The sequence below is a fragment of the Esox lucius genome, chromosome 13 (assembly GCF_011004845.1).
Source record: "Esox lucius isolate fEsoLuc1 chromosome 13, fEsoLuc1.pri, whole genome shotgun sequence".
Classification (NCBI taxonomy): domain Eukaryota; kingdom Metazoa; phylum Chordata; class Actinopteri; order Esociformes; family Esocidae; genus Esox; species Esox lucius.
In genome coordinates, this window is record NC_047581.1 from 36474082 (window position 1) to 36501670 (window position 27589).

A 27589-nucleotide genomic window follows, 5' to 3' on the forward strand; every position below is an offset into this window, starting at 1 on the left:
GTTTGTATGGCGGAAATCCTACAAATAGCACCTTTAAGTGGACTGCAAGAGAATGCATCTCCTGGATTGCCTTTGGTTATACTGTAGTCACCTGTTAGCCTTGTTTGTTATGATGAAAGATGTAGGTGGTTCAAACTAATTATTTCCAATCCAAAAGTGCTGAACATTGTTCCCATTCCACATATAGCAGTGTACACTGCACATATTAGGTAACTATTGAGACCAACATTATGCATGGGCTATACACCTTGCAACATTATTCAAAATGAGAAATGCTCCTATAAAATGCTAGCCTCGCAAAGCTCCCACAAGCTTAAAGGAATGCAGTGGCAGGCCTAGTTATCGACAAAAATGCTGAGAGGAACATGTTTCATCCCGGAAAGTGTTCAACTTCAGGCCCTTCTTGATCATGCACACCAATAGTAATGTAGCGTAGTAGTACAGTACCTTTGCAGTGGCTTTGGAATGCACAGTATTCAGACCCCTTCACTTTCTCCAAAGGATGTTGTGTTATAGACTTAAAATATATATTTAAGCAAGTAAAAGTTTTTATATCAATCTCGCACAATACCCCATAACGGTGAAGCAAATATGTCAATGTTCATATGTATTCAGAACTTCTGACATGACGCTCCAAATTAAGTTTAGTTACATCTTGTGTCCTTTTAACATCCTGGAGATGTCTGCACAATGTGATTGGAATTCATTTATGGTTATTTGAGATGACTTGTGGACATTCTAAGAGGATGCTTCTCATTGGCCAGGTCTGGAAGACTGGTCAGGATTGAGGAAAGAATGAAGTGTGCAAACATTTTTGAGTTCCTTGCAGAAAAACAGATTCATAGCACAAAAATCCATACCACAGAAGCTCAAAGCCAAGACCGCTGGAGTGGTTTTAGGACAAGTGTGTGAATATCATTGTGTGGCCCGGACCTGAATCATATTCAAAATCTGTGGGGAGAGCTGAAGATCAATTCACTATTGCTCCTCATCTAGTCTAACATAGCTTGAGAGGATGTTCAATGAAGAATGGGAGAAATTCCCCAAATCCAGCTGTGCAAAGCAATTAAAAGCGCACCTAAGAAAACCTGATGCTGTGATTTCTGCCAAAGGCACTTCTGCAACATATTGAATAAAGGGCCTAAACACACACTGGCTTAAATCAGTATGCAGTATGTGCTTGTGCTTAAATCAGTATGCAGTATGTGCTTGTGCTTAAATTAGGATACAGTATGTTTTTCTACACTTTTCTTTCTGTGTTTATTAGATGGTGGTGCGTGGTGATGGATTCATGGGAAATGAATGCGTAACTGCCTTTTTCTTCTCAGTGTCTTTTGAGTGTCTTATTAAAACCCCAGACAGAAGCCTGGGCTGGGGGGGGGGGGTGGTCATGAGTCTTGGGTCATTCTAATTTATCAAATTATCCCACTGATTGTTGAGACGGACGCTATTTCATTATTAGTGTGCTGGCTAAACGCACTGCAGCTGTCAATGCAAATCCTTGACATTATGCTTCTGAAATAATTGCCTATTTACGGAGCCACTGAGGTGTTTCAGCACTACCATAAAATGTGTTCCAGTGAGGCTGTATCGGTTCAGTCAGAGCCCCAGTGTGCTTTCCAGCGTTCCCCTTGCCTATCAACCTGCGATGGAGTGTGTACTGTATATTAACAAATCCACATACCCATTCTACACTATTCAGTGTTGTCTGTTATCACTCAGGGTGTCATTTTAACATGGCATGTTTTAATGCCTAGTTTGCATATTTCCCAGGTTGCTTTTAATTTTATACCAGTTACCACACATGACTGTCTTTGTTGGTGACGGAGACAGTGGTTTCACATTAAAAGGCCAATGGCTTTAAATGCTGTCATTAAAATTAAACTATATGTAAGTACATTGCACATCATCAGTCTTGTTTGAATCAACGGCTTAATCTACCTTAATACAGAGGTATATATAGGAGTTCATGGTTATGACAATGATATGCTCAAAACTGGTGCGGCAAAAGCCTTACAAGTCAATAAGTACGAGTATACAGTATCTTATTAATAGATTGAGAATCACACCTCAAGAGGTTTTGGGCTAGTACAGCTATTTTAGAATGCTGTGTAAAGGTATACAGCTATCTAGAGATATTTGTAATAATGTGTCCTTGTCTTCTACTGTCCCAGAGTAATATTGACACAATAGATGGAGTATAAGGGCTAACTTTTGTTTTCACACGTTTTTAACGGCAATATCAAACAAAACCAAGAAGCATGCACCTCACATTTGGGCCAGTAACAGGAGAATGGTCCCCTGAGCCAAGGTGAAAATCTTTTGTACAATCTAATTTTTATCATATCTCACAAACCCCTTAAAAGTACCTTATTGCTATTATAAGATTGTTATACCAATGTAATTAGAACAGGAAAAACTTTTTGTCACATCCTTGATATAGGCCTACCATGGCTTTCAGCCAATCAGCATTCAGGGATCACCGGGTACAAGGTACTTTTGCCTAAACCCAATATTGAAATCTTTGCCTAACCCAATATAGGTGAATTGTATAATAATTCACCGATGAAACAGTCAATTGGAAAAAAAGGATCGCAGAGAAAATGTTCCAAACAGACTGAACTTATGATGAAGCACTCAAAAAAATGCATACATTTTTGTAGGTTTACACAAAGCACACACGCACGCACGCGCGTACACACACACACACACACACAAAGAAACAAGCACACACACGGCTGCGCGCCCGCGTATTTCACAGAAGAGATCGATTACTAGGCACACGCGCAGAGGCTTCGATTTCACGTCGAGCCGCTCGTGCCCAGTGCTGCTTCTGAAACACTGCGCGTTGAATCCTATCAGAGAGCGGCTCCATGCTTATTATGGTCAACCGGGGAGCTCTCTCACTTTCTACCTTGAACGTATCCCACGCTTAGAAGCTATACTGGAGTGCACTGTTCATAACGCGGTGGACGTGTAATTTTGAGTCTGCGGACGAAGGAAATAGGCCTAGAAGCAGGTTTTCCTTTAGGTTCTGGATAACGACGGATGAAGTTTCGTTTCTTTCGGAATCGAAGATCTGCTACGCGTCGAGAGCACACTGTTAAAGTGCAAGTGCATTTTGTACAAGGTATTCTTTGCAAGGGGTCCCACAAGTATGTATGATTTAAACATGTTTGTAGTGCTAGATTCCCATCTTCTCCTGTAGAATTCTAGAGATCTGTGCGGTGATTGAAGTAGTTTTTTGTGTGGAAACCTTTTTCCCCCTTATTGGAATATTTCAAACAACACAGATCCTGCGGTTGACACTCTTCCGTTACCAATTATGTCACATCTCGGATATTAAGATTTTCAGAGAATGGTAAATGATCGATGGACAATCATGAACAGTGTTTCAGAACTCGAAGATGGACAACAGCATAAATCTCAGGTAGGCATTGCACAGACTCATTCATTGCTCTGCACTGCTCAAAAACAAAACTTAAATCAGGTGTAAGACTGCAGGTAGCATAGTATTTAATATACTAGCATGCCTATGACAGTATAGAGGGTGGCTTGCAATAATGCAGAACTGTTTCAAAGAGAGACCTAATTAATATTTAAAAAAAAACTAAATGTGCCTTTTAAAGAAAGCCACATAGCTTGCCTTTTACTGTAAATATTAATTGTTCTCACTTTAAATTATGTAGAATCTAATAATAATAATAAATCCCAATATTCTATCCTTTTCTGTTACATCTAGTATATGGCAGATTTCTATTGTTCATAGGCTATCAATAAAATGTAATGGAATCACTTTCATGGTGATTTCTAATTTAAAAAATCCTAATGATCATAGGGAAATTGAAGTAAAACACACATGTACCAATGAGAAGCAGAGGATGCCATTTGATGTGATTCATATCTCACTAATTAGCTCTACTAAAGTGTCTGCAAACTAGTGAGGCACTTCTATGCTTGTTACTGTCTCAGTGAAGGGTTTGGCATTGTGAAATGTCACGCATAGAAGTCTATGGCTAGAATAATGTTCTGTAAGTGTAGTTTAGTGTTCTGAGTGTCTGGTGTATTCTGGAAGTGGCAGTGTTTTAGCCCTGGCTTAATGTAACTGATGATGGATTTTCATCTGTTAGTTCAGGTGAAACATATAAACTGTGTCTGCTCACAGGCGAAACGGGATCAGAACGTTAGCAGCTGCTTGTCACAGGTGGACACCCACCATGTATTTTTTTTCTCTCCTCAGGAGTGTGAAGTTGACTAAGTGCATGAATGCCTACACACACACACACACACACACACACAGCTGTCTTCATGTAAGCCCAATGAGGGTGCAACATTCCCAGATAAGCATGGAATAATCGCTTCATTGCTTCCATATGGACCATCCTGGAATATGTTGTTGTATCAATGCTTTTTAATGACTGTCTTTGCTTCATTGAATATTCCAACAGACCAAACCACAACCTTCCCTCATGCAACACAATACAAATGTGATTTATGAATGACCCTTTCATAGAAACTAGTTAGAGATTTATCAGTGCTTTTGGGAACAATTCGTGGGGCGAATCCACGGTAACAGAATTACACTTTGACTCATTTTTTACCTCCTTAAAATTATTCCAAACAAAAATCTGTGTAGAGGGACTAATATTTCCATAAAAATATAATTACAAAACAAATTAGATTGAGAAACTGTCCATATGAAAACATTGGTAATGGATTACCGAAAAAATATTCAGGTTTTCATGCAGTTTTTTTCTCCAACCTCTTTTTTCTATTCAAAGTTGACTGCAGTTAGAATGGGTTGTCTTCTATGATAGAACCATTTAGTTTGGTTTCCGGGTTTCAAGTGTCATTGTCACTTGTCTACACAGCAAATTACGCAACACAAATCCTACCTGCGGGTTCTTGCCAGACAGTGCTTAGAAATATCGATGAAGGTGATATATTTTAAAATGAATAATAATACGCAAACCAACAGAAGTATCAGCGCTAATATTGTGGAGTATTTATACATGTCTGTTGGAATGGCAGAGTGCCTCTCAGTGTGTTTCCATACAGTCCCTATCTGACCGATGGTAAACAAATGTGGAGTGTGTGGCTAGTATGAGAAGGGTCCTTGGTAGTGACTTTGGTCAGGCATCGTTTCGGGCAGATGTCCTGGGTGGGTGATGGGTAAGACCACAGCCCCAGCGATGCCTTGTACTGTCGTGTCTTCACCACCTGCTGGAGGGCCTTGTGGTCAGGTGTGGAGCAGTTCCCATACCTGGCCGTGATGCGGCCAAACAGGACGCTCTTGATGGTGCAGCGATAGGATTTGGAGGGGACCCAGGGTGGCGAGCCAAATTTCTTTACTTGCTATAGGGAGTCCTGTCACTGTTGTGTCCTCCTGACAACATTAGACTACATTATGTGAAGTGGATTCACTCCTCGTAATGGAATTACATCACAGGTCCCTGATTGATATTACACAGAAATGCATACTTATAGATGTACACTCACCTAAAGCATTATTAGGAACACCATACTAATACTGTGTTTGACCCCCTTTCGCCTTCAGAACTGCCTTCATTCTACGTGGCATTGATTCAACAAGGTGCTGAAAGCATTCTTTAGAAATGTTGGCCCATATTGATAGGATAGCATCTTGCAGTTGATGGAGATTTGTGGGATGCACATCCAGGGCACGAAGCTCCCGTTCCACCACATCCCAAAGATGCTCTATTGGTTTGAGATCTGGTGACTGTGGGGGCCATTTCAGTACAGTGACCTCATTGTCATGTTCAAGAAATCAATTTGAAATGATTCGAGCTTTGTGACATGGTGCATTATCCTGCTGGAAGTAGCCATCAGAGGATGGGTACATGGTGGTCATAAAGGGTTGGACATGGTCAGAAACAATGCTCAGGTAGGCCGTGGCATTTAAACGATGCCCAATTGGCACCAAGGGGCCTAAAGTGTGCCAAGAAAACATCCCCCACACCATTACACCACCACCACCACCAGCCTGCACAGTGGTAACAAGGCATGATGGATCCATGTTCTCATTCTGTTTACGCCAAATTCTGACTCTACCATCTGAATGTCTCAACAGAAATCGAGACTCATCAGACCAGGCAATATTCTTCCAGGCTTCAACTGTCCAATTTTGGTGAGCTCGTGCAAATTGTAGCCTCTTTTTCCTATTTGTAGTGGGGATGAGTGGTACCCAGTGGGGTCTTCTGCTGTTGTAGCCCATCCGCCTCAAAGTTGTGCGTGTTGTGACTTCACAAATGCTTTGCTGCATACCTCGGTTGTAACGAGTGGTTATTTCAGTCAGTTGCTCTTCTATCAGCTTGAATCAGTCGGCCCATTCTCCTCTGACCTCTAGCATCAACAAGGCATTTTCGCCCACAGGACTGCCGCATACTGGATGTTTTTCCCTTTTCACACCATTCTTTGTAAACCCTAGAAATGGTTGTGCGTGAAAATCCCAGTGACTGAGCAGATTGTGAAATACTCAGACCGGCCCGTCTGGCACCAACAACAATGCCACGCTCAAAATAGCTTAAATCACCTTTCTTTCCCATTCTGACATTCAGTTTGGAGTTCAGGAGATTGTCTTGACCAGTCCCACACCCCTAAATGCATTGAAGCAACTGCCATGTGATTGGTTGATTAGATAAGTGCACTAATGAGAAATTGAACAGGTGTTCCTAATAATCCTTTAGGTGAATGTAAAGGTAATTTTCCTCATAGTTCATAGGTTTGGACATCACAGCACACCAATGTAAAGTACAATAGGGTATAGTTCAGGCTTGCTTTCAAGATCAATTTTGTCAGGTGGTCGGTTCTCTGTGGCTAAGGATTCTGGTTAGAATAAATAATGTTAGTAAATAGATTAAAAATGCTTGATCAATGTATCTATGCCATTCAGTTCAACAATATATAAACCCTAAATTTCAATTCAAGCCAACACAAGTTTTTCTCAGTCTGTGCTACCATTTCTGTATTGCCCCTATAGTATGCTTGATTGCTACGTAGAACTGATATCCATGCAGAGTGCTTGTAGAAAAATCTGGAAAATCTCTGGCTTTGGCTGAGGTAAAGCAGATGAGTTTCATAGACATTCTGTTTCGTAGACTGGTGTCGGCCTTCATGGCTGTTTGGCCTGTCTTCATTAGGATCCCTTTCTTGAAATGCTGCAGTAGTATTGTTACCAGCATGTTATTAACTCTTTCAAGTTTTTGTCATAGTTGTGTGCACAGGAAACATGAGGCAAACCACACAATACTTACAGGTCCCTGCTTGGCAACGCTAGAAAAAGCCTAAATATTTGATTACAGAAAGAACAGGTGTGAGTGCATTTCTATCTTTCCATAGGGGTGAGTGGGTGCATGAGTGTCAAGCTGATCATAGTCAGTGTAGATAATCATGTCAAGTGTTCAACGGTCTGAAGGCCTGCAAACAGATCACAGTCTCCAAGCCTGTTGGTATGAGACCCTATGTGTCGTCCCGGGCTGAGCAACAGTAGGCCGATGAACGTCACAGGGCTGGAGGGGCTGAGTCCTTGGAAATGGTTTAGGCTTTTTCTCAGTTGGTTCGTAGTGGATAGGTCCTCATCAAGACCTTCATGTCTCCCCCCCGAGTTAATCAGGCAATGAATCAGAAAACATATTGACCATGCATTTCAGGCATGCTGAGTTGACAAGGAGGTTAGGAAAGCTTTTGGATTTATGGTCGTGGGTAGTTCCACCTGCACTCTGTACATTAAACTGAATCAATAGCAATCAATGGTCAGATTTGACACTCTTAGATGGAAGATGTCTGCTTCGCAATGCTAGGTAAGCCAGATTTTTACTGAAAAACTTGCCTGCCTTCATTTATATACATTTTGTTAGGTTTGTTCTAGTTATTTTCTGGAAGGTGAACAGTGAACTTGGTAACCAGCAGAAAATGTCAATTCGCACAACTGTACCTTTCTAACAAGAATGGGAAACACATTGTCATTTTCATTAATGCAATATACAGTGAATAGATCAATTTAGGATTTACAGAGGATATTAGGGTTAAGTTCTTTTATCAAGGGCACAACAACAGACTTCTAAACACTAGGCCTTCTAAACACAAGGCCTTCTAAACACAAGGCCTTCTTAACACTAGGCCTTCTTAACACTAGGCCTTCTTAACACTAGGCCTGTATTTTTTTGCATCCCCTTGTCAGTGCCTCATGGGCTTGTTGGCATCTGACTGATTCCTCACCCTAATCCCAGCCAAACTCTGTATTTGATTACACAGACTGCCGACCAGGGAGTACACTCACACCCACATTTTCTTGCTCTCTCTCTCTCTCTCCCACTCTCTCTCTCTTTCTCTCTCTCCCACTCTCTCTCTCTCTCTCTCTCTCACTGGCGCATGTTCAGAGTTGGGTGTGCTAGGGTACTGTGGGTGGTGTGGTGCACAGTGAGGTGGTGAGTCGGAAAAGGCTTTGGTGCTGTTTAAGTGGGTGGCATCAGGAAAGGTCAACGGTGAGACGAGTGAAGGGTCAATTATGCAGAAACAGACAAGACTAGGACCTCCCGATCTTTCCGGGGGAGGGGGAGCTGAAATGGGGCAGAGACGCCATTAGACCCCAGAGAATCAAGAGAGGAATTGTGAGGTTTTGATGAACAACGTCGTGGCTACGTTTTCCATGGGGTGGGGGTTGTTGACACTGACGTCTTTCCGGGGGAGGACCCTGGCCCTTTCATGCGGGAGGACCCTGGCCCTTTCATGGGGGAGGACCCTGGCCCTTTCATGGGGGAGGACCCTGGCCCTTTCATGGGGGAGGACCCTGGCCCTTTCATGGGGGAGGACCCTGGCCCTTTCATGGGGGAGGACCCTGGCCCTTTCATGGGGGAGGACCCTGGCCCTTTCATGGGGGAGGACCCTGGCCAGTAACACACACTTAGTCGTTCACTAACATGTTAGTTTCGTGTCACTATGTGCAGCTACTTATCTCTCAGGACTGTGCTTCAGTATGCATGTCTAGGGAAAGCAGTACTCCTGCTTAGAATGTCTCCTAAGGGGAGCAGTACTGTATTAAACGCTGTTGTATCATATGTAGCATACATCATGTTTTCAACCGCTTTTTGAATTGTCAGTCAATACTAAGAAAGGCAAAAATTTAGAAAACTGGTAGAATTTAGATATGACCTTACAGCAATGCTTGCCACTGTGGTTCAACTAATAATAATAATAAATACACATCATATCAGCACTATTATTTTTGTAAAATAATTTTCTTGTTGGAGCTGGAATTGTGTTCATGTATACTGGACTCAGTAAGTGTCAGTTCTAAGATAGCTATGTCAGCTTGTTTCTTAATTATTTTGTTAAATTAATGTTTTTACTGTACCACAAGCATAAAATACCATTATAAATTAACAGAACCATCCACTGAAACCATCTCGCTGGTCGGTCTATCAGTTTGCAGTGACTTGTAGTCTCCTCATACTGGCTTTGATGGGCTAATACTATCCTGGTAAGGAAAGAGGAGGAGTCGAGTCATGTTACTGTAAGATTCTACACAGTGCCCCTTTAAAGCATGAGTTTTGGCTGTTATAAACATTACTCAGCGCTTGAGCAGCATTTGATATTGCCCTGTTGTTTTGTCGTTTAGCCAAGAAATCACCTACAAAAAGGCAAATGTCAAAGGTTAAAAATTGAGAAAGAAAAGGCATTCTCAGCCTTTTAAAGTCAAAAGCGCTGATTATTTTTATTTTTGAATTATGAATTAGTATTTGCAATTTAAGATTTAAAATCCTAAATCATTGGGACTGTTGTTGACTGTTTTTGAAAAATCTGATGAAAAACATAATTACACTTTCATATAATAAGACAGCTCAAGGTTAACGAGTAATAACAGTACAGTAGGCCTACATGGAAGTTGGAGCTTTTATTTCCATCTCAAAGGGCTTATTGTTCTGCATCAATAAGACACTCTTTGGCATGTGTGTTTATATGTGTGTGAGTGTGTGTTTCAACTGGGGACTGAAATGTGGAAGCTGACGCTGAGGAAGGCTGCCGACAGAGAAACATGAAGCAGAGATATTTATGTCCCCCCTTCCTTATTTGTCTTAGAATGTTATCTCATAGAGATGGCTCATTAACGCATCCTCTTCTGCCACTGGCCCATACACTGACTGGCCCACAATCTGCCAGCTCACATTTGCTGCACAGTCCGACCCAATAACATTTCCCAGTACCCCCACGTACCTATTGTCAACCTGAACATTACTGCATGGAAATGCTTGTTATGAGTTAAAAGTGTTTAGATAATAAACAGAACATCCGTTTGTATCCAAACGTACAGGATGTCACGTTCACAGAAATTCACCATTCTGTGTTGAGTTCTTGGTAGCCATGTCTCCTGTATAAATTGGGGTGGAACCAGAAGTATGGTTGAGACTGAGAATGATAACTGACTACACGATAATGCGATAATTTCAATACGAGTTGAATTCTTTCCCTTGACTCTTGGCGGGTACGTGATTAACAATAGTGATCACAATACGAAAAGGCTGAATTCTTACAGTTACAGTTTACCATTGAATACTAGATTTAGATGCACGATCAATTGGTCAGGTGTGGATATAGGATCAACCATGCACCATTCGCTATGAAGCTGACATTATTTTTAATTATTTAATTTTGGCATACCCCCTTTTGCCTGCATTATCTCCGTTCCCCAGTTTCTTCATATCCAATTATGGCCTGGTCTCATTAAAAAAGCTCCCAATGGATTCCAGAGAGTTCAAGATTTCAGCAAGCAATCCTTCTCAGCACCCATACCAAGTGATGTTCTTTCCCCATGCTGTTCGTCCAAACAAAACATTTTGTGTCAACTATTAGGGTATCTACCCCCATTGATAACCAGTTAGTATTTTTGCACCACAATGGTTTTATTTAGGTGAACTAGAGTTGATGACAAATTTGGGTCAAAGATACACGGGTGTAAACCTTCCCGAGGTAAAGTGGGACACTATTCCGACAGATTGCGGATTTATTTGTTTTGGAGCCGGAATTAATGGAAATGTTGGAAGTCTGGTTCTCTAAGTCCTTCCAGCTCCATGAACAGAAAAATGTCTCACACAGGCACCAAAACAATTCTACTATCACCAGGAACGTCACTTGTTCCACAAATAGTGCCGTGTTAGTCACCAGGTAAATAATGTTGTGTCGTCCAGGTCTATGGTCTTGCCAATATGTGGTGCATTCATGTGTTGCACCTTGCGGACCAGCAAGAGTTTCTCGTTGTTAGTGGGAATCGAAATCTGTATTTACATATTAGGTTAATTTTATTAGAGTTTTCACAACAATTGATGTAGTCCAAATAGTCTGTAAGCTTTTCAGGCACGCCAAGTGGCTGAGTAGTCCCCGGAGTGTGATGATTCCTAGTGAGGACGCTTTCACACTCCACCTGGCTACTCATCAACTAGCGGCACATTCAAGGCTCAAACCACATTTGGAAGGAAGGGGGGCCCATTAATATCTCTGCTTCATGTTTCCCTGTTGCCAGCCTTGCTCAGCGTCACCTTCACCAGTCCAGTCCCCAGTTAAAAACACACACATGCCAAAGTTTATCATTTTAAAAGTCTAATTGATCATTACATAATTTGAAGTTATGTTGGCACAGCTGAAAACTGTTGCGCTGATTAAAGTAGCAATAAAACTGGCCTTCTTTAGACTAGTTGAGTGTCTGGAGCGTCAGCAATTCTGGGTTTGATTACAGGCTCAAAATGGCCAGGAACAAAGAACTTTCTTCTCAAACCCGTCAGTGTATTCTTGTTCTGAGGAGTGGCTTATTCAAAGGTTATTCCATGCGTGAAATTGTCAAGAAACTGAAGATCTCGTACAATGTTGTGTTCAACCTCCTTCGCAGGACAGCACCAATTGGTTCTAACCAGAATAGAAAGAGGAGTGGGAGGCCCCATTGCACAACTGAGCAAGAGAACAAATTAATTTCATGTATGTTTTCATGGAAAACAAGGACATTTCTAAGTGAACCCAAACTTTAGTACACTAGTTGACCTATAGATTTAGCTGGGATTCTAGATTTTACTCTGTTGGTATGGCCAGTGTCATATACATTTATGAACATTCCTCTTTCCGTGTTCCCTAGCTTATCCATTGTCCTCTGAGTAATGCTGACCTGTAGAAATGCCATGATTCAGTAACTGAAAGGACTGGATTATTGTGATTAGCACCAGTTACCCAATCTGCACGCTTGTCCTTCATTCCAATGATAAAACATTCCCATTTGTTTTCCACTTACTGTAAATTTAACATCTCAGTTTCTGTGAGGGACTGGGTCAAGGCAAGGGATCAGAAGATGTATCTTTTTTGCAAGTGGTTGGGATTCATTTGATCATAAACACCATGGCCTTTAATGTATAGACCTCCACGGAGATGACTGCTTTTCACCACACATTTGAGTGTGGCCCCCGAACTACAATAAAACTATTACATGCTGGAAATATTGTCATAAAAAAATTATTTAAGCAGGACAGGGGAGGCTGTATAACTAGTGCCAAATTCAGTATCACCCAGGGTGGATTTAATTTCTTTAGAGGAGTGCAAAGTGTGGTGTGGGCTGTTTGATGTCAGATTACAGAAGAACAAGGCAGGGTAAGCAACAAACCCTAACCCCTGTAAGAGCCCTATAGCATAGTGAGGATATTATCAGGCCTGTCAAAGTGGTCTCTGGAGCCCGGCTCTAGCCTGCGAGACAATTTGCTGTCTCCCCAATTTGGCTGCCTGTCATTGGGGTCCAATCACAGAGGAACCTGCCCTGCATGGGCTACTGTCACTACAGCTGGAGACCAGGTCCGTGTTCATGGAAAATGGCTTGAGGCTTTAGGCTAAGAGGGACCCAGTAAAAGTAAACACACAAAACACACCTCCATCCAGGCACACTGCAGAGCAGGGACATTTCCATGGAAGAGGACCGTGTGCATTCTATTACTGATGATTGTGCATCGATACTCCATTTGGAGCCTGGAAACCAAGATGTAAGATTGGCACAGTCGTCAACATGGTGCATTATCAGCTCAATCCTCCCGTGTCACAGCCCACAGTTCCACATGTCATTGCCCACATTCATTTATAAAGGTTACTTTATATTTCGCGTGATTAGTCATATGTCTGTGTGTGTGCCTCATTGATTTTTTTATATGAACTGAACTTTTAATATGGCAGCTCTATTCCTTAAGACATTTGTAAAGTTTATATGTTGCTGCTGCATGCCCATTGTTATAAAAGTCCACTCTCTCCTTTGTATTTTGCATTCTCCTTCAATGGTGCATAAAATATCCCCCAAAAAAACACAATCAACTCCAGATGTTTTGACACCCTTCATGAAATTAGGCAAAACTCAAACTGTGAGTGATATTTTGGTCTTTGTATACTTTCATTACAACACAATAACTTCTCAAATACAAAACATTTTATTCAAGTAGTAATTTTTTTTTTTTTTTGCTTAACATAACTTTAAGGAGTATTGGCACCCACACAATCAATATTTTGTGGAGTGGATCAAAGCACCGAGCCCCTTCCTGTATCAAGATTCTTGATAGTCTACGGTTTGCATTTGCGAACTGCCCTCTTCAATTTAGATCACAGGTTTTCAATTGGATTTAGTTGTGGAGACTGAGATGGCCATTGTAAAAGATTGATCTGGTGGTGCCGAAACCATTTCTGTGTTGATTTTAATGTATGTTTGGGTCCATCCATGGTCCATCCATGGCCAGCTCTCAATATCTAGGCAGAGGCAAGCAGGTTTTGGCTGTTACATCCTGGTACTTAGTGGAATTCCCCAAAGCATTTTATTTATTTCTTTATTTAACTTTTATTTCAGCAGGGAGGTCATGTTGAGACCATGCTGAGTCTCATTTGCGGATGAGCCCTGCATTGACACAATTATTAAACAATAGAAAGTATGGGGAGCACCCCCAAAAATAAAAATATGAACGCATAATTCATAAGATAGAAACAACATTTTCTTTGAAATATTCCTCTTTCATCCATTTGAATTGCTCTACAGGCACCAAATCATTCAATTTAAAATGATCTTGGAATTTATTCTAAATGTGAGGTGCAGAAAAACTCAACGCTTGTCTGCCTCACTCTGTGGAGATTGCAGACCATGTTTGATAGTTTGTATTTCAGTGTGTCAGCAGAGAAGTAATGTATGGTGCTAATTTTAATATCTTGAAAAATAAAAATATTAAAATGCATAGAACTACGTGACTTTAAACAGGGCCAGCCTACTTTCTTGTACAGAGAACAATGATGTGTGCTGAAACAATCACCTGTAATAAAGCATAATGCACTATGATAAACTGTATTAAGATGTTTTCAAACCAAGTTAGAAACATTCATATAAATAATATCAACATAATCAATAACCGGCATGAAAGCCAACTGAACAATATTTTACTCTGGGTATCAAATGCTTTTCCCCTTTTGTCACCAAACATGCCAATGGTGTGCATAGCCAAACATTTCAAATTATGTCTCATCTGACCATAACTCACAATTCCAACTGCAGTTCCCATAATGCTTGATAAAGATCGGGCCCTCCAGTTTGGGTTGATCTCAGTAATGGTGCATGCACACTGTCTGCTTACTAGAGCTACAAACCAGACCTTCTCCAGATCCTTCAGGTTTCAGGGCTGTCGCTGGGCAATACAGACTTTCAGCTCCCTCCAAAGATTTTCTATTGGTTTCAGGTCTGGAGACTGGCTAGGCCACTCCAGGACCTTGAGATGCTTCTTACGGAGCCATTCCTTAGTTGCCCTGGCTGTGTGTTTTGGGTCATTGTCATGCTGGAAGACCCAGCCACGACCCATCTTCAATGCTCTTATTGAGGGCAGGAGGCTGTTGGCCAAGATCTTGCGATACATGGCCCCATCCATCCTCCCCTCAATACGGTGCAGTTGTCCTGTCCCCTTTGCAGAAAATTTTTGGCAAAATTCAGACGGGCCTGGACATGCGCTGTCTTGAGCAGGGGGATCTTGTGTTCGCTGCAGGATTTTAATCCATGGCCGCGTAATGTGTTACTAATGGTTTTCTTTGAGACTGTGGTCCTAGCTCTCTTCAGGTCATTGACCAGGTCCTGCCGTGTAGTTCTGGGCTGATCCCTCACCTTCCTCATGATTATTGATGCCCCACGAGGTGAGATCTTGCATGGAGTCCCAGACCGAGGGAGATTGACCGTCACCTTGAACTTCTTCCATTTTCTAATTATTGCGCCAACAGTTGTTGCCTTCTCACCAAGCTGCTTGCTTGTTGTCCTGTAGCCCATCCCAGCCTTGTGCAGGTCTACAATTTTATCCCTGATGTCCTTACACAGCTCTCTGGTCTTGGTCATTGTGGAGAGGTTGGAGTCTGTTTGATTGAGTGTGTGGACAGGTGTCTTTTATAGAGGTAACGAGTTCAAACAGGGGCAGTTAATACAGGTAATGAGTGGAGAACAGGAGGGCTTCTTAAAGAAAAACTAACAGGTCTGTGACAGCCGGAATTCTTTCTTGTTGGTAAGTGATCAAATACTTATTTTACAATAAAATGCAAATTAATTATTTAAAAATCGTACAATGTGATTTTTGAAGCTGTACCTCTGATAAAAATGACAGACCTCTACATGCTTTGTAAGTAGGAAAACCTGCAAAATCGGCAGGGTATCAAATACTTGTTCTCCCCACTATATTTCCAGCTAAAGCCAGCGAATCACGGCGGCAGGGGGCGGAGCTACTCTCTGAGACAAAATCACCCAGCGACAGTTGAGCCTTGAGAAATATTCAACATTATGCTAATTTCCTGCGAGCGGGCAATGACGGAGTTCGGCGACTACCAGTGGCAGGGTAGATGTTCTCTGCATCTTGAAATCCCTTCTCTTTTCTACTCGCTAGCTAAAAACTCACTCTCTAGCTAAAATAAATTGACGAGAGAGAAACTCATAATTGCTGTGTCAGGTTCCTCCATTATTAATGATGCTTCTCTGGCTTCATGCAGAGATATAATTATAAAAAATGGATGCATGGAAGTTTTTGGAGATCGTTGGGATCACGGGTGAGTGATACATGCATAACTTAAAATGAAGTAAATTGCTATTTGAACCTTGACAAATCCTTGACTTGGCATCATCGTAATACATTTTTTGTAGTGGAGTCACACAAATACTAAATACTTATTAATATTTACAGAGACAGATGTTTCCCCTATACTGGTTGACTGGTTCTTGCTGGCATAAATAAGGAAGATACGCCCTGCCACGCTATTTTCGGCTCAGTGAAAGCTCGCCAGAGATTGAGCGATATGCGAGTTGAGCAGTGGACTATGTGCACATAAGATAAGGGCTTTCATGCAACCCTTCCAAAGAACATGTTGCCATTGAGGGTTTCATTTTGAGATTTGGTTACCCTAAGATTTAACTTGACTGTGAAGACACTTCTTTGCTTCCCTCACCATCTCTCTCACCAGGCATGGGGGCAATATGCACCTGCATCCTATTGGCAAATTTGCAACTGTTCCGAACTTCTGATTTTCTTTTTTCTTTTCTATGTGTGGTGGTGTTGTCAACTTTTTATGTATTGTTTATGTCCTGTACCTGGTCAGTGTAGGTCAACAACCATGTCTCCTGTCAGCTCTTTGGTCACATTTATAAACGTGACCATTACTAAAATCTAAAATTAAGACTATGCAAATACATTTACAACGCCTTTTAGTCCCAGAAGCCTTAGTCTTCAGGAATGAAACATTAGCAAACCGCAGATGACATTTTCAAGGCAGTTTATTAGAAACAGAAGCCTTGCCACTCATTGCACACAAATCTATATATTTGATGTAGACTTATGCATATATGCATAATCCATAGAAACATAAAATCATTTTTCTACCATTCTGACATATAGTGCAAATTGAACCTACCCATCCCAGATTGGCATAGAAACGAATGTCCTGTCAAGAGAGAAAATGATGAACACAACATAATTAAACAATAGTCATCCAGAATTTTAGGAAATGTATCGTAAATGAATCATTCTTCAGGTAGAATGGAAGAGGCCAGCCCATTCCTACATGTTGTGATGTGTCTATTTCAGTGAAAAGGCTGCCTAACTAAAATGTGGTCGTTTGTGAGCAGGGTCAGACATATTCTATATAGGATTACACTTCCTTAAACTGATATTAAAACATTTAGAAACACAATTATAATCTTAGAATGCACTTTTATCAAATGAAATGCCGCTAAATGTACTTAAGTGCTTTTAATATAATTCAGTGCATCATGACTAATTGAGTGCATCTATTTAAAACAAATTATAATGGGCCACATTTGTAATAATCACCATCCAATTAATACTTTTTTACTAACTTTCCTGTCTGTTTTATATAGTTTAATCACAAAGTTTCTTGTCCTTGGCTCAGCTCAGTGGGCCTTTATCATTTTATTTTTCTATTTTCTATCTCTTTTAATTTTATTATTTTTTTCTGTCATCTTTTCTGATTTATACAACATAAATCTACTTTTATGGATGGCATATCTCAGTTGACCAGCATCACGTTGTAGTTTTTTATTTATTCATAATTTGGTTTTCTCTGCCTTCTTTCTAACCTTTCAGACATGGCGTCATTCCTGTCTTAACAGAATGGCTCATTAACATTCAAATCCTCATCTTCTTTAAAAAATAGCTTTCAGTTCTCAAATCTCTGATAATGATGTGCTATGCAGGCAAATCAAGCCTTTAATAAAGAATAATGTTTTTGAATCATGTCTATTACTATTTTATATCTCTCCTGTAGTGACAAATTTAGTTAGGGGGCTGGGAGATATTGGCCAAAACTAAATGATTAATGATTTATACCTTGATTTTTCTTGTTTTCCGCTCAACCGGCTAAAAAACTAAATACATATATGTATTTTCTTCATTAGAGTGAATAAAATAAACAATACCACTATCTTTGTGAAATAGGCATGCACACAGGCTACTGTTTTGGAAAGTTTTACCATTGTAGCTGTTATTTATTAATTTATTTGAATCTTAAATGTACAGTACTTACATTTGCTAAAGTATGAAGCATTTGCAATCATACTGATGACTTCATCACGTATAGCAACATAGTTACGGCACTGCTTATTTTGCAAAACGTTTGTGGTTTGGTAACTTAATGCCTGCGGTCAGTTGTATTAATCAGGTTTTTAAACTGACTTTTTCCTTGTACAGAGAGTAAACTAAAATCATTACAATGCCCCGCCCCCACACACCCAAATTGCTGCTCTTTAAACTATAACTGGAGGCTCCCATAGTTCTCTATAAATTCTAACATGGGGGGCCTTTCGGTGGATGTGCTCTCTGCACTTCATTAATGCAGACTGTTCCGCCTGCTCTTTTCCCCTTATCTTTTTTTAAACTAATCTGTCAGCTAAATTGTAGTCAAATTTAACATGGTGACTTTGGCTTTCTTTTTGTCAGTTTATTCCCCCTGTCCCAATTTAGTGATGCGGAATTCTTAATTATGGCTTAGACTTGTCTTGTCAACTCCATAGCTGAATCGATGATGTCCAATGCACATCAAAAGCAAGTGTTCACCAGCACACACCCTGGATGAGGATGCATTCCCTGGGCATCAACCATGGGCCTGACCTAGCACAAGGAGTTGCAAGGTGAGCAATGAAACAATGCAGTCTTCACTAACATCCTGCACTGAACCAGTTGATATCAACCTCTGTCTTTAATTGGAAACATTTACTATGTAATTTGCCTGTTTAGATTGGCGTGCGACTTCCTCTGCTCCTCTCCTGCTCCATTTTAAACTCTGAGGTCACTTGGGCACCGAGGGTTGTATGACGCATATTCAAAGTTGGGTGCGAGTTGGGTGCGAGTTGGGTGCGAGTTGGGTGTGAGTTGAGTGTGCTTCACACTGTAAAATGATTAATTGCATTTAATAAAGCATACGGCTTAAATTACTGGATCAAAAAAAGCATTATTCCAGACATTATCGGAGAGGTAGTGGAAAGGAAAGTGTTGTTCACCAATATTGTTCCTATAAAGGTAGCTTCAAATCAGATATCAGACCTACCCAGGACATGACCACAATAACTCCTCTGCCTCCCAGACGTGTGAGATGGGGGTTGTTAAGAACAGCGTAGATTGCTGAGACAAAATAATCCTTGTGTACACTTGATTAATTAGGTCAGGTGTTAGGTCTCCACTATACACTCATTGTCAGCTTCTCAATTAGACACAGCCTCCCTAGCACTAAATGGATGTGTCTCTTAGTATTTCCAGGGCTCTGAGAGATTTTCCTGAGATTTTCTTGTGTGAGGTTGCTACATCTATGGTGAAAACATACATTGCAGCTCTGTTGGCATTTCGTTTGTGGACAGTTTTGACTCCTTTCTGGGAACAGCCCAGGAATTTCAATTTCAATGAGATGCATTCTAATGACTATGGAGCCAGAATGCTACCCTAAGAAACTGACTCAACCCAAAGAGCAAAGATGCTGTTGGTCCCTAGCCCATTTTAGATAAAGGACACTATTGCTTTATTGGTTACTACAACAATGTCTTAAGTACCACATGCTACAGACTTAGGCATAGAGCTGTAAATTATTATTGGTAGATTAATGTATATTGCTACTAATTGTTTTTATAATAAACAGATAATTATCAAGCTGATCAACTGTCAAAAAAGGTTTTGGGTTCATGTGTGTGAATTTGACTACTACTAAACTGAATATTTTCCAGATTTGGGCTGCTCAGGCAATTACTGGTATTTTTATAATGTCAGAATCTCAGATGAATGAAAGCACCATTGACTCTTATATTAATCTTGATGGTGATGTGTTTTTAGAACTGGCAGACAAGGGACAAGGTTGTGTAGCAACTATCTTTGTCAAAATTAATCTCTTTGTTAATATGTTGAAATCTGTCTCCATTCCCGTACTCTTAGGAGGCTTTTCAGCTCTAACAATGAAAGGAGTCCACCTTCTGCAAACCTTTTGTATTTTCACTAGAAGAGCTAAAGTTAGTGTCATCATTTTCCTTAGAAGTGTTAATAATGGGTGACTTCAACCTGTATTAGTTAACAGGGCCATGAGCAGAATTTTGTATTATAATGTAAAAATAAAATTCCCATAATATATCCTCAGTATTTTCGGTGCCTACCAAACCGTATCTTCCATGTCGAATGTTTATTTGCCCGGGATATTTATCCAAAAGAGTCATCGTGCAGGCATGATTGAATTCGGTCATGTCATTATGTGTCCCTTGATTCGGTCATATTCATGCTAGCTACACAATTTTTATTTTATTGTGTTCAGCAGAATTTTGCACACCAGGCAATATTAGCCATTACGGTAAATGCGTTACCAGAATGCATCATTTGCGGCCTTTTTTGTGGCAGTGGGTTGCCCTAACGAGACAGACATCACAAAGACATCTGAGTAAACAGCCCTTGTCTGTCTGTCTGCGCCACTCTCTAGCAGACTAGACTCTTACCGTCCTGTTGTAATGGCTTGAAATAATTATTATATTATTAAAGATTATAGTCATAATAACCATTAAACCGTGCAGCAAAAAGGGGAACAATTTCTCTTTCAGTTCTTACTCCATCCATTTCTTCCATGGGAATTTTTTAGATTCACTTTAAATAAGGCCTGTATTTCATGAAGGCTTACACCAATGTACCATTATCCCAATAAAGTAAATATCTATAGACCAGAGGTCTCAAACTGGTTCCACGGAGGGCTGAGTTTCTGCAGGTTTTCGCTCTCACCTTGTACTTAACTGACTGATTAGGTCACTCATTGGTTCGTTTCTACCCCCACCTGGTTGTTTAGGTCTGAACTGGGAACCAATTTAAATGAAAACCCAAAAACCTGCAGACACATGGCCCTCCGTGGAACCGGTTTGAGACCTCTGCTATAGGACAAGTTGACTTGTCAATATTGCCCAAAATGCAAGCATATTTGTTTTGTAGAGCTTTTCGGATTAAAATTATCTTGCGCTGGAAATAATGAATAACGATCAGCTCCGGTACTGCACACATTTTTGCTGTGCGCTCTCTCACTCCTTATCCTCTACTAATGACCGCACACACTCGGAAGGTGCTCACACGGCTGGCCTGCATACAGTGTGCTGGATTCATTGTTTGGCTCCAACAACGAGGACAGTGTGCTCTATTTTTCAAGTTGCACATAAATAGCACCAGGAGTTCAACATCTTTAAGAAGTGTTGGAACTCAACAGATTATCTACATACCAAGATAATGCAATTCTTGTGGCTAACAAATTTTTTTTCTTGCTATGGCATCTCTAGTTCCGCAAGCGCCACGGTAGAATGAGCACAGCGGAACTGCTGGGAAGCACAGTCATTCAGAAAGTCAGGATGATTCAAATTATTACATTTTTGCCTATAATCATCCAATACGGATGACGGGACAGTATATCTGTTCATCCGTAGTCTCAGCAGATGCTCCTACAGTGTGGAAAGCTTTTTATGTGCATGGTCACCGTAAGTGGGGATGCTGCTATCTTTGTCAACTATATCACCACATTTCTAAACTGTCTTGTCTAGCGTTTATAGAAGCAGTTGAAAATGTTTAGCTACCGTTCCTTTCTGTCTGAGTGCTGGGTTTTAAATGGACATCAATCAGGGTTTGGGCCACGCCACAGTAATATTACGCCACTATCACTGGTTGTAAATGACAGTGCATTGTCGAGCTGAATTTTGTGTCCATTTGTTTAAACACACCTTTTATGCCCTCTTATCATCATCTGCTTTGCCAGCGTTTCTTTATGCATTTTGCCATTTATTTCAGGAAGCATTGTACCGCACACTGTCTCACGAGGCCATGCCTCCTCGTATAGACTCTTTTAGCTCTTGGGACTTTTGTACTTCAAATGCGATTTGAAGGGAATGACCGTTCCGCTCACTAAGATTTCTATTTGATGTTACATTTCAAGGAACCTCTGACCTCACATGGAAGTGTTGTTTGCTGATTCTTTCTACGTAATATAAGCTTTCATGTTTAAGTAAAAGACTGCTACATGCGCTACATGCTGCTTTATCAATCAATAGTTCCATGTTAAATCCAGTCACACTAGTGATGTTATACCTTTGCAAAATGATGTGTCTTTTCTCAACAGAAATGTATGATTCACCACAAACATGGAATACTGTTTTAATCGCAGATTTTCCGGTTATTTGTATTAAATGTCAGGCAATTTCAGGCAATCGAGTAAGCACCTTTTGGAGCTTTGCCCAAGTAAAGTCTTTGATTGGGTTGACGTGTTGTGAGGCATCATTAATTTCCACTGGATTTCCACCGCTTTAAAAAAAAAATATCAACGTTAGTTCGACATTCCTACAGTTGCATGGCCTGGTTTTGAAGACTATATACTGCCCATTATTCTTCTGCTACTTTGTTAGCAGGAAACTACAGTTTATAGTACATGCTGAACTACAGTTTATAGTCCATGCTGAACTACAGTTTATAGTCCATGCCGAATGCGTATGTATATTTAACTATTTTCGTGAAATCTGTTCCTGTCATTATTGTTGTTAAATTTACCATTGTCTCTAGCCTACTGTACTCGAGTAGTTTGGTGCACATAATTATTGTAACATTCACAAGCTAGAAGCTATGTTTAATTAATTCTGTTCATGCTTTTGCGTTACTATCTGTCTATTTGGGTTGTTCATTTGGAGGGTGAACGCCTTTGCGTGTTGCTATGTGTTACGTGGCTGTCAATTGTTTTTGGTTCTATTCATGTAACCTTTTGTGAGTGTTCAATGTTTGCCCGAAGTGTGCAGTGATAAAGTGTACCTGGAAGGGGTCACATCTATTTAAGAGTCGGTATACAGCTAATTAAATGTGTCTTTGCCAGATTCTGGTGTTATGTTGCTATGAATATTGGCATGTTTTAGGAAGTGTTATTCATTGTATTTATATTCAAGGGCCATTATGTAGAGGTTTTGCATTGTAATATCATAAAATGTCATTCATTTATATTTAGTAATAGTGAAATGATTGTGTTTACAAACATTTATTTACCAGAAATAATTTTCAGTGCATACAAAGCTAATCCTAAAATGCTGAATTTCTAATGGTCATTTCCTCAAACCCCTCTTAAAAATGTCTGTAATCTATGAATCGTTTTAGCAAGCACCATATAACAGCACTTACCATAGCATGAAGTATCATGCAAATTGGAGTGTCCATAATTACATGTGCAAAAAATTATCGTCATAAGCTGCAAAATGATCTCATGCATTGTGCCTTTAAGACAATGTAAGGCACTGCTGTATGTTTTGCTTGAGGACAAATATGCCTGTGTTTTATTATGTTTGTGTGCTTGCTTGTGTTAGCTCATGCAATCTTTGCAACATATTTATTCTTTCAACAAGGCACACTTCCAGAATGTAATTTGTTCGCAGTGTTTTTCCCCTGATTAAATAAAGGTAAATAATTAAAAAAAAAAGAATTGCCCTAAATAATCACTTGCTGTGGCGTTGAGGACAAAGTGTAAATATCAGGAAATCCAATGAACCTCAACATGTAGCGGCCCGGTGGCCTGTGTGTCATACCCTGTTGGCCAGAATATCAGACTAACACACTCACAAGAGGGAGACTTAATCACCCAGCTGCAGAGGAGTAAATGGACTAGTGAGCCCAGAGCACAAGGATTCCCCCGTGGCCACTTCTTTACATGTGCTATTCTAGACCGTTTAAAAAGCCAGCAGAGACCATGTCACAGTGCCATGACACGTTGGGCCTATTTTCCCCCGATAACTTAATTGGGTTTGGGAGTTTGTTCGGGCACTGGTGAAAGTAGTCAACATGAGATAGTAGCGAGCTCTTGGTAGTGAGCTATCAATATACAGTATAACCCAGCTTTGCACTGAAGCTGTGCAGCTTTGTCACTTCAAAGTAAGCCCAGTAGGACATGTGCCTAAAGCCATTTTAAAGATCAAGTGTAAGCCTCAGCATCTGGGTTTACTAATATTACAGACCTATTTGTAGGGATTGGTCTTCTCCAAAAGAATTATATGATACAGTGTGGTGTGAGACCCCCCCCCCTCGATGATTCAGGCTAACTCTCAGCTTTCCCCTGGATTACTGTCCCATAGCTCTTGTGTCAAATGGCCGCGCAAATAGAGTATGGCTTTAATGTATCAATATGCTGCCCACGACAGTGCGATGCATCCATCGGGATCAGGACTGTGTGTCAGGCAATCGCGTCCACGGGCGTCCAAATCAAGTCGGATAAATTAGGCGCTTGGTGTGTGTGTCCATCCTCTATGCAGTGCTCATCCCAGGCCTTGTTTGCATGTACTGTATTGAAATGAAATTGCTGCGGTGTCAGACTCTTTACTCTCAGCCAACGGCAGGGTCAATGTTTTTGATCTGGCGCCAATATGTTAACGTGAGACAGCTATGGCCTCCCTGTATCTAGAGCATGGGTACAATGGAAAGGCCAGCACCACAGCTTGGGTCACGCATGAGGGTCAGACTCATGTAAGCAGCTCGTGATGTCCATTATCCTAGCCGCTCTTAAAGGTACAGAGCTGTTCGCTAACTTTCCCTCTGCTTCCCTTTTCATAATGTGGGCCTTGGTTAAACTGCCACTGCATTAACTATATGGTGCATTAGCTTTAATGGGGTTTTCACAGATGCTCCCTGCTTTACATCTGCTTCCCCCCAAATGCAGCGCTAATCGTCGTGTGGCAAAAGGAGATCCTGAGGACAAGCTTCCTCTGTTTAAGTGAGGGCTATGTCTCAAAACGGCTCAGATCCAAGGTTATCTGCTCAAGAGGATTATTGTGTGTAGTGTTTCAGGCTGAGCCGTGATCTGGGAGCTATGAAACCACCGCCTGACAGTGAACGGCGTAGGTGACACCACGTCCGCCGTTCTGACCCTCAAAAAGGGGGTCCCCTCAGAGTGTACGGCCTGTCACCTCCTGTCAGCCACGACGGTGAGGCGACGGACAACTGCGACAGTATGATCAAGTTTGGCACCAACACGACAGTGGCAGGCGTCCACATCATTGAGAAATCCACACAAACACACGTATATACGCATGTGAAGGTGGCTACTCAGTGCCCGTTCAGGAAGCTAAACAGATGTGGCAGATCCTCAGAAATATATGCAGGTGCACCACTGAAAATATCTTGATTGGCTGCAGCAACGCTTGGTATGGCAACGGCACTGTCCTTGATCAGAAGGAGTGTTTCGAGAAATACATTTGTAGATCAAGCCTCCCTCTGCGATTAGTACACTATCCTTGGCTTAGCTGAGCTCAACGGCAGCTGGACTTGAGAGGGAACTAATGGTAACAACTTGAGACTTGCAGCAGAATGGGTAACACAGCTGCTTCTATAAAACAGACAGAAACTCAATAATATTAGCTAGCTAGCTTTTAGTTTCAGGATTCAGCGTCGTTTATAGCCTAATGTATCTGGTATGCTGGTAGCATCCCGCTCTAAATGAAGAATGACTGAGTAAGCTAGTCAGCTAATAATGTTTAAATTTAACCTAGTTTCCGTGAACATTGTCAATCTTCAAAAATATAATTTGTTGAATCACAAAACTCCCACATATGCAGCCAGTCATTAGCGCCAGGAATTTGTAGAATATACATTGGGCATAACACTAGCTGCACATTAAAGGCAATCTAAAGCTAACTGTCAATTAAAGACATTCTAAGTAATCATGGACAATTGTTTAGATTTTTGTTAGTTATTTAGTTGTATAGCATGTAATGGTAAAACGTAAGTAATGGTGACACTAAGGTAATGGTAATACTTAGGTAATGGTTATACTTAGGTAATGGTAACACTAAGGTAATGGTAACACTTTGGTAATGGTAACACTTTGGTAATGGTAACACTTTGGTAATGGTAACACTTAGGTTAATGGTAACACTTAGGTAACAGTAACACTTAGGTAATGGTTAAACTTTGGAAAACCTTCCTCCATCTGTGGAGAATTCACCGTTAGATAGGGTTGTTTTTCAGGGAGACTGTTATGCAGAATGGCTTTCCAGGAGGCATTGAATATGGTCCAATATCTGTCCTGACGTCACATGAAAAGCTGAGATTTCAAATATTGCTGTCAATCAGTGTTTTCTAACTACATTACTGAGTGTTGCTAAGAATAGTTCAAGGTTGTTAGAATATTAATCAAAAGGATTCAGAGTAAAATCTGCCAAAGGTGGCGTCACAATGTATTTAGGGAAAATTGTCACACAAGGTTTAGAATATTTTTGCAGATGCAAGTGCACTTTTGATAAATGAGGCCCCATAGTCCTGAGGTATTCCTTTTCACTGGCTGTCTGGCCCATGTCTGGCTGCCCCCAGGTGAAACAGGAGATAGAAGGAAAGGAAGGGGAGAGGAGGGAAATGAGTGGGGGAGGGAAGGGGAGGTAGAGGAGAGGGGAGGTAGAGGAGAGGGAGAAGAGCGATGAGGCAGAGGTGGGAGCGGCGGAGAGAGAGAGAGAGAGACGGGGGCGAGTGAAAGGGGCTCATTGTGTTCCACAGTTTCCTGCCGCCGACACAGCCCAGGCCTTAACCCTCAATCAGCTTTCCTCTCGCCGCTGGATGGACAGACAGAAGTCAGTCTCACATATTGTCTGTGCTCAGCCGTGTGCTATTTCAATCCCAAGCCCGGTGGCAAGCAGGCCCGGGGCGGCCGAGATGACACGTGCGCCCACATTGCCGCTGCGCACGCCCCGGCTTCGGCGGCCCTCCCTCGGGAATGCCGGGTAGACTTTGTCTCCCTTTGAGGACGCAACGGAAATATTGACTAGAGATGAGAGGTGTCCGCTTGCCCTTGTTTTCAGACAGCTGTGGAGAAAGTGTGCCCCACTGGGAGACTGATGTGGCACGGCTCCTGTGTGGCTGCTCGGCCAGTGTGTCACGCAGGGTAAGCGCTGAGGGTTTATGGGCACGCTAGAGGCATGAAGCCGGAGTTATCCCTGCTCAGCGCTTCCTCGCCTGGACGTATTAAGAGAGTCGACGGGTCTTTTCTCTCTAATAAAGGCTGATCATTCTTGCAGACAGGCAGCATTGTTGTTTTGGTTGTAACAAATTGTTTGGGGACTCTTTCCTCTTGTGCAGCAGTAGGCTGATGTCCTTTGTGCACATTAATTATCTTAAAAATAAATATGACAATGCCCTCAGAGGACCCTGTGGGGGGTAGGGAGTAGCTCCGTACTCTGTGGACGGGCCAGGCCTCGTTTTAACAGGCTGAATGCTTCACTGCAGCCGTGGCTCTCATTTTAGGACTGGCTGCATTACTCATTTCCGCTGTGATACTGTGAGCCATGGGTATTAGTAGACGCAAGTAAATCAAGCTCTGTTTGTATGTTACTGGTCAGGCTGTGTGTATACTGATGAAAGGACCGCAACACATCAAGATGTTTCTTTTCGAGAATTCTCTGCGTTGTTGGACAGGAAAGTGGAAAGACAGAGGGGGGTTTTTCCTGAAAGAGCAGTAAGCCCAGTTTGAACCCACACTTCAGCAGTACACATGTGCTCCTCGGAAAACGACTTAGACTGCTGGACAGCTC

At 41.3% G+C, this 27589-nt stretch overlaps 1 protein-coding gene across 3 annotated transcripts in view; it reads left to right on the forward strand.

Annotated features, from left to right (window-relative positions):
* Positions 1-2799: 2799 nt before the first annotated feature.
* The window catches only part of LOC105014656 (fibrinogen C domain containing 1), an 89114-nt gene continuing 64324 nt past the window's right edge, over positions 2800-27589 (forward strand). Inside the window, exons 1-2 of one of the 3 annotated variants that reach the window (XM_010877143.3) lie at positions 2800-3155; positions 3348-3430. In XM_010877143.3, the coding sequence (XP_010875445.2) occupies positions 3359-3430 (72 nt within the window). In that variant the 5' untranslated portion in view covers positions 2800-3155; positions 3348-3358. Of the gene's footprint in view, positions 3431-27589 lie in introns of all 3 variants that reach the window. The other 2 variants (XM_013136944.3, XM_010877144.3) reach the window with 2 other exon arrangements.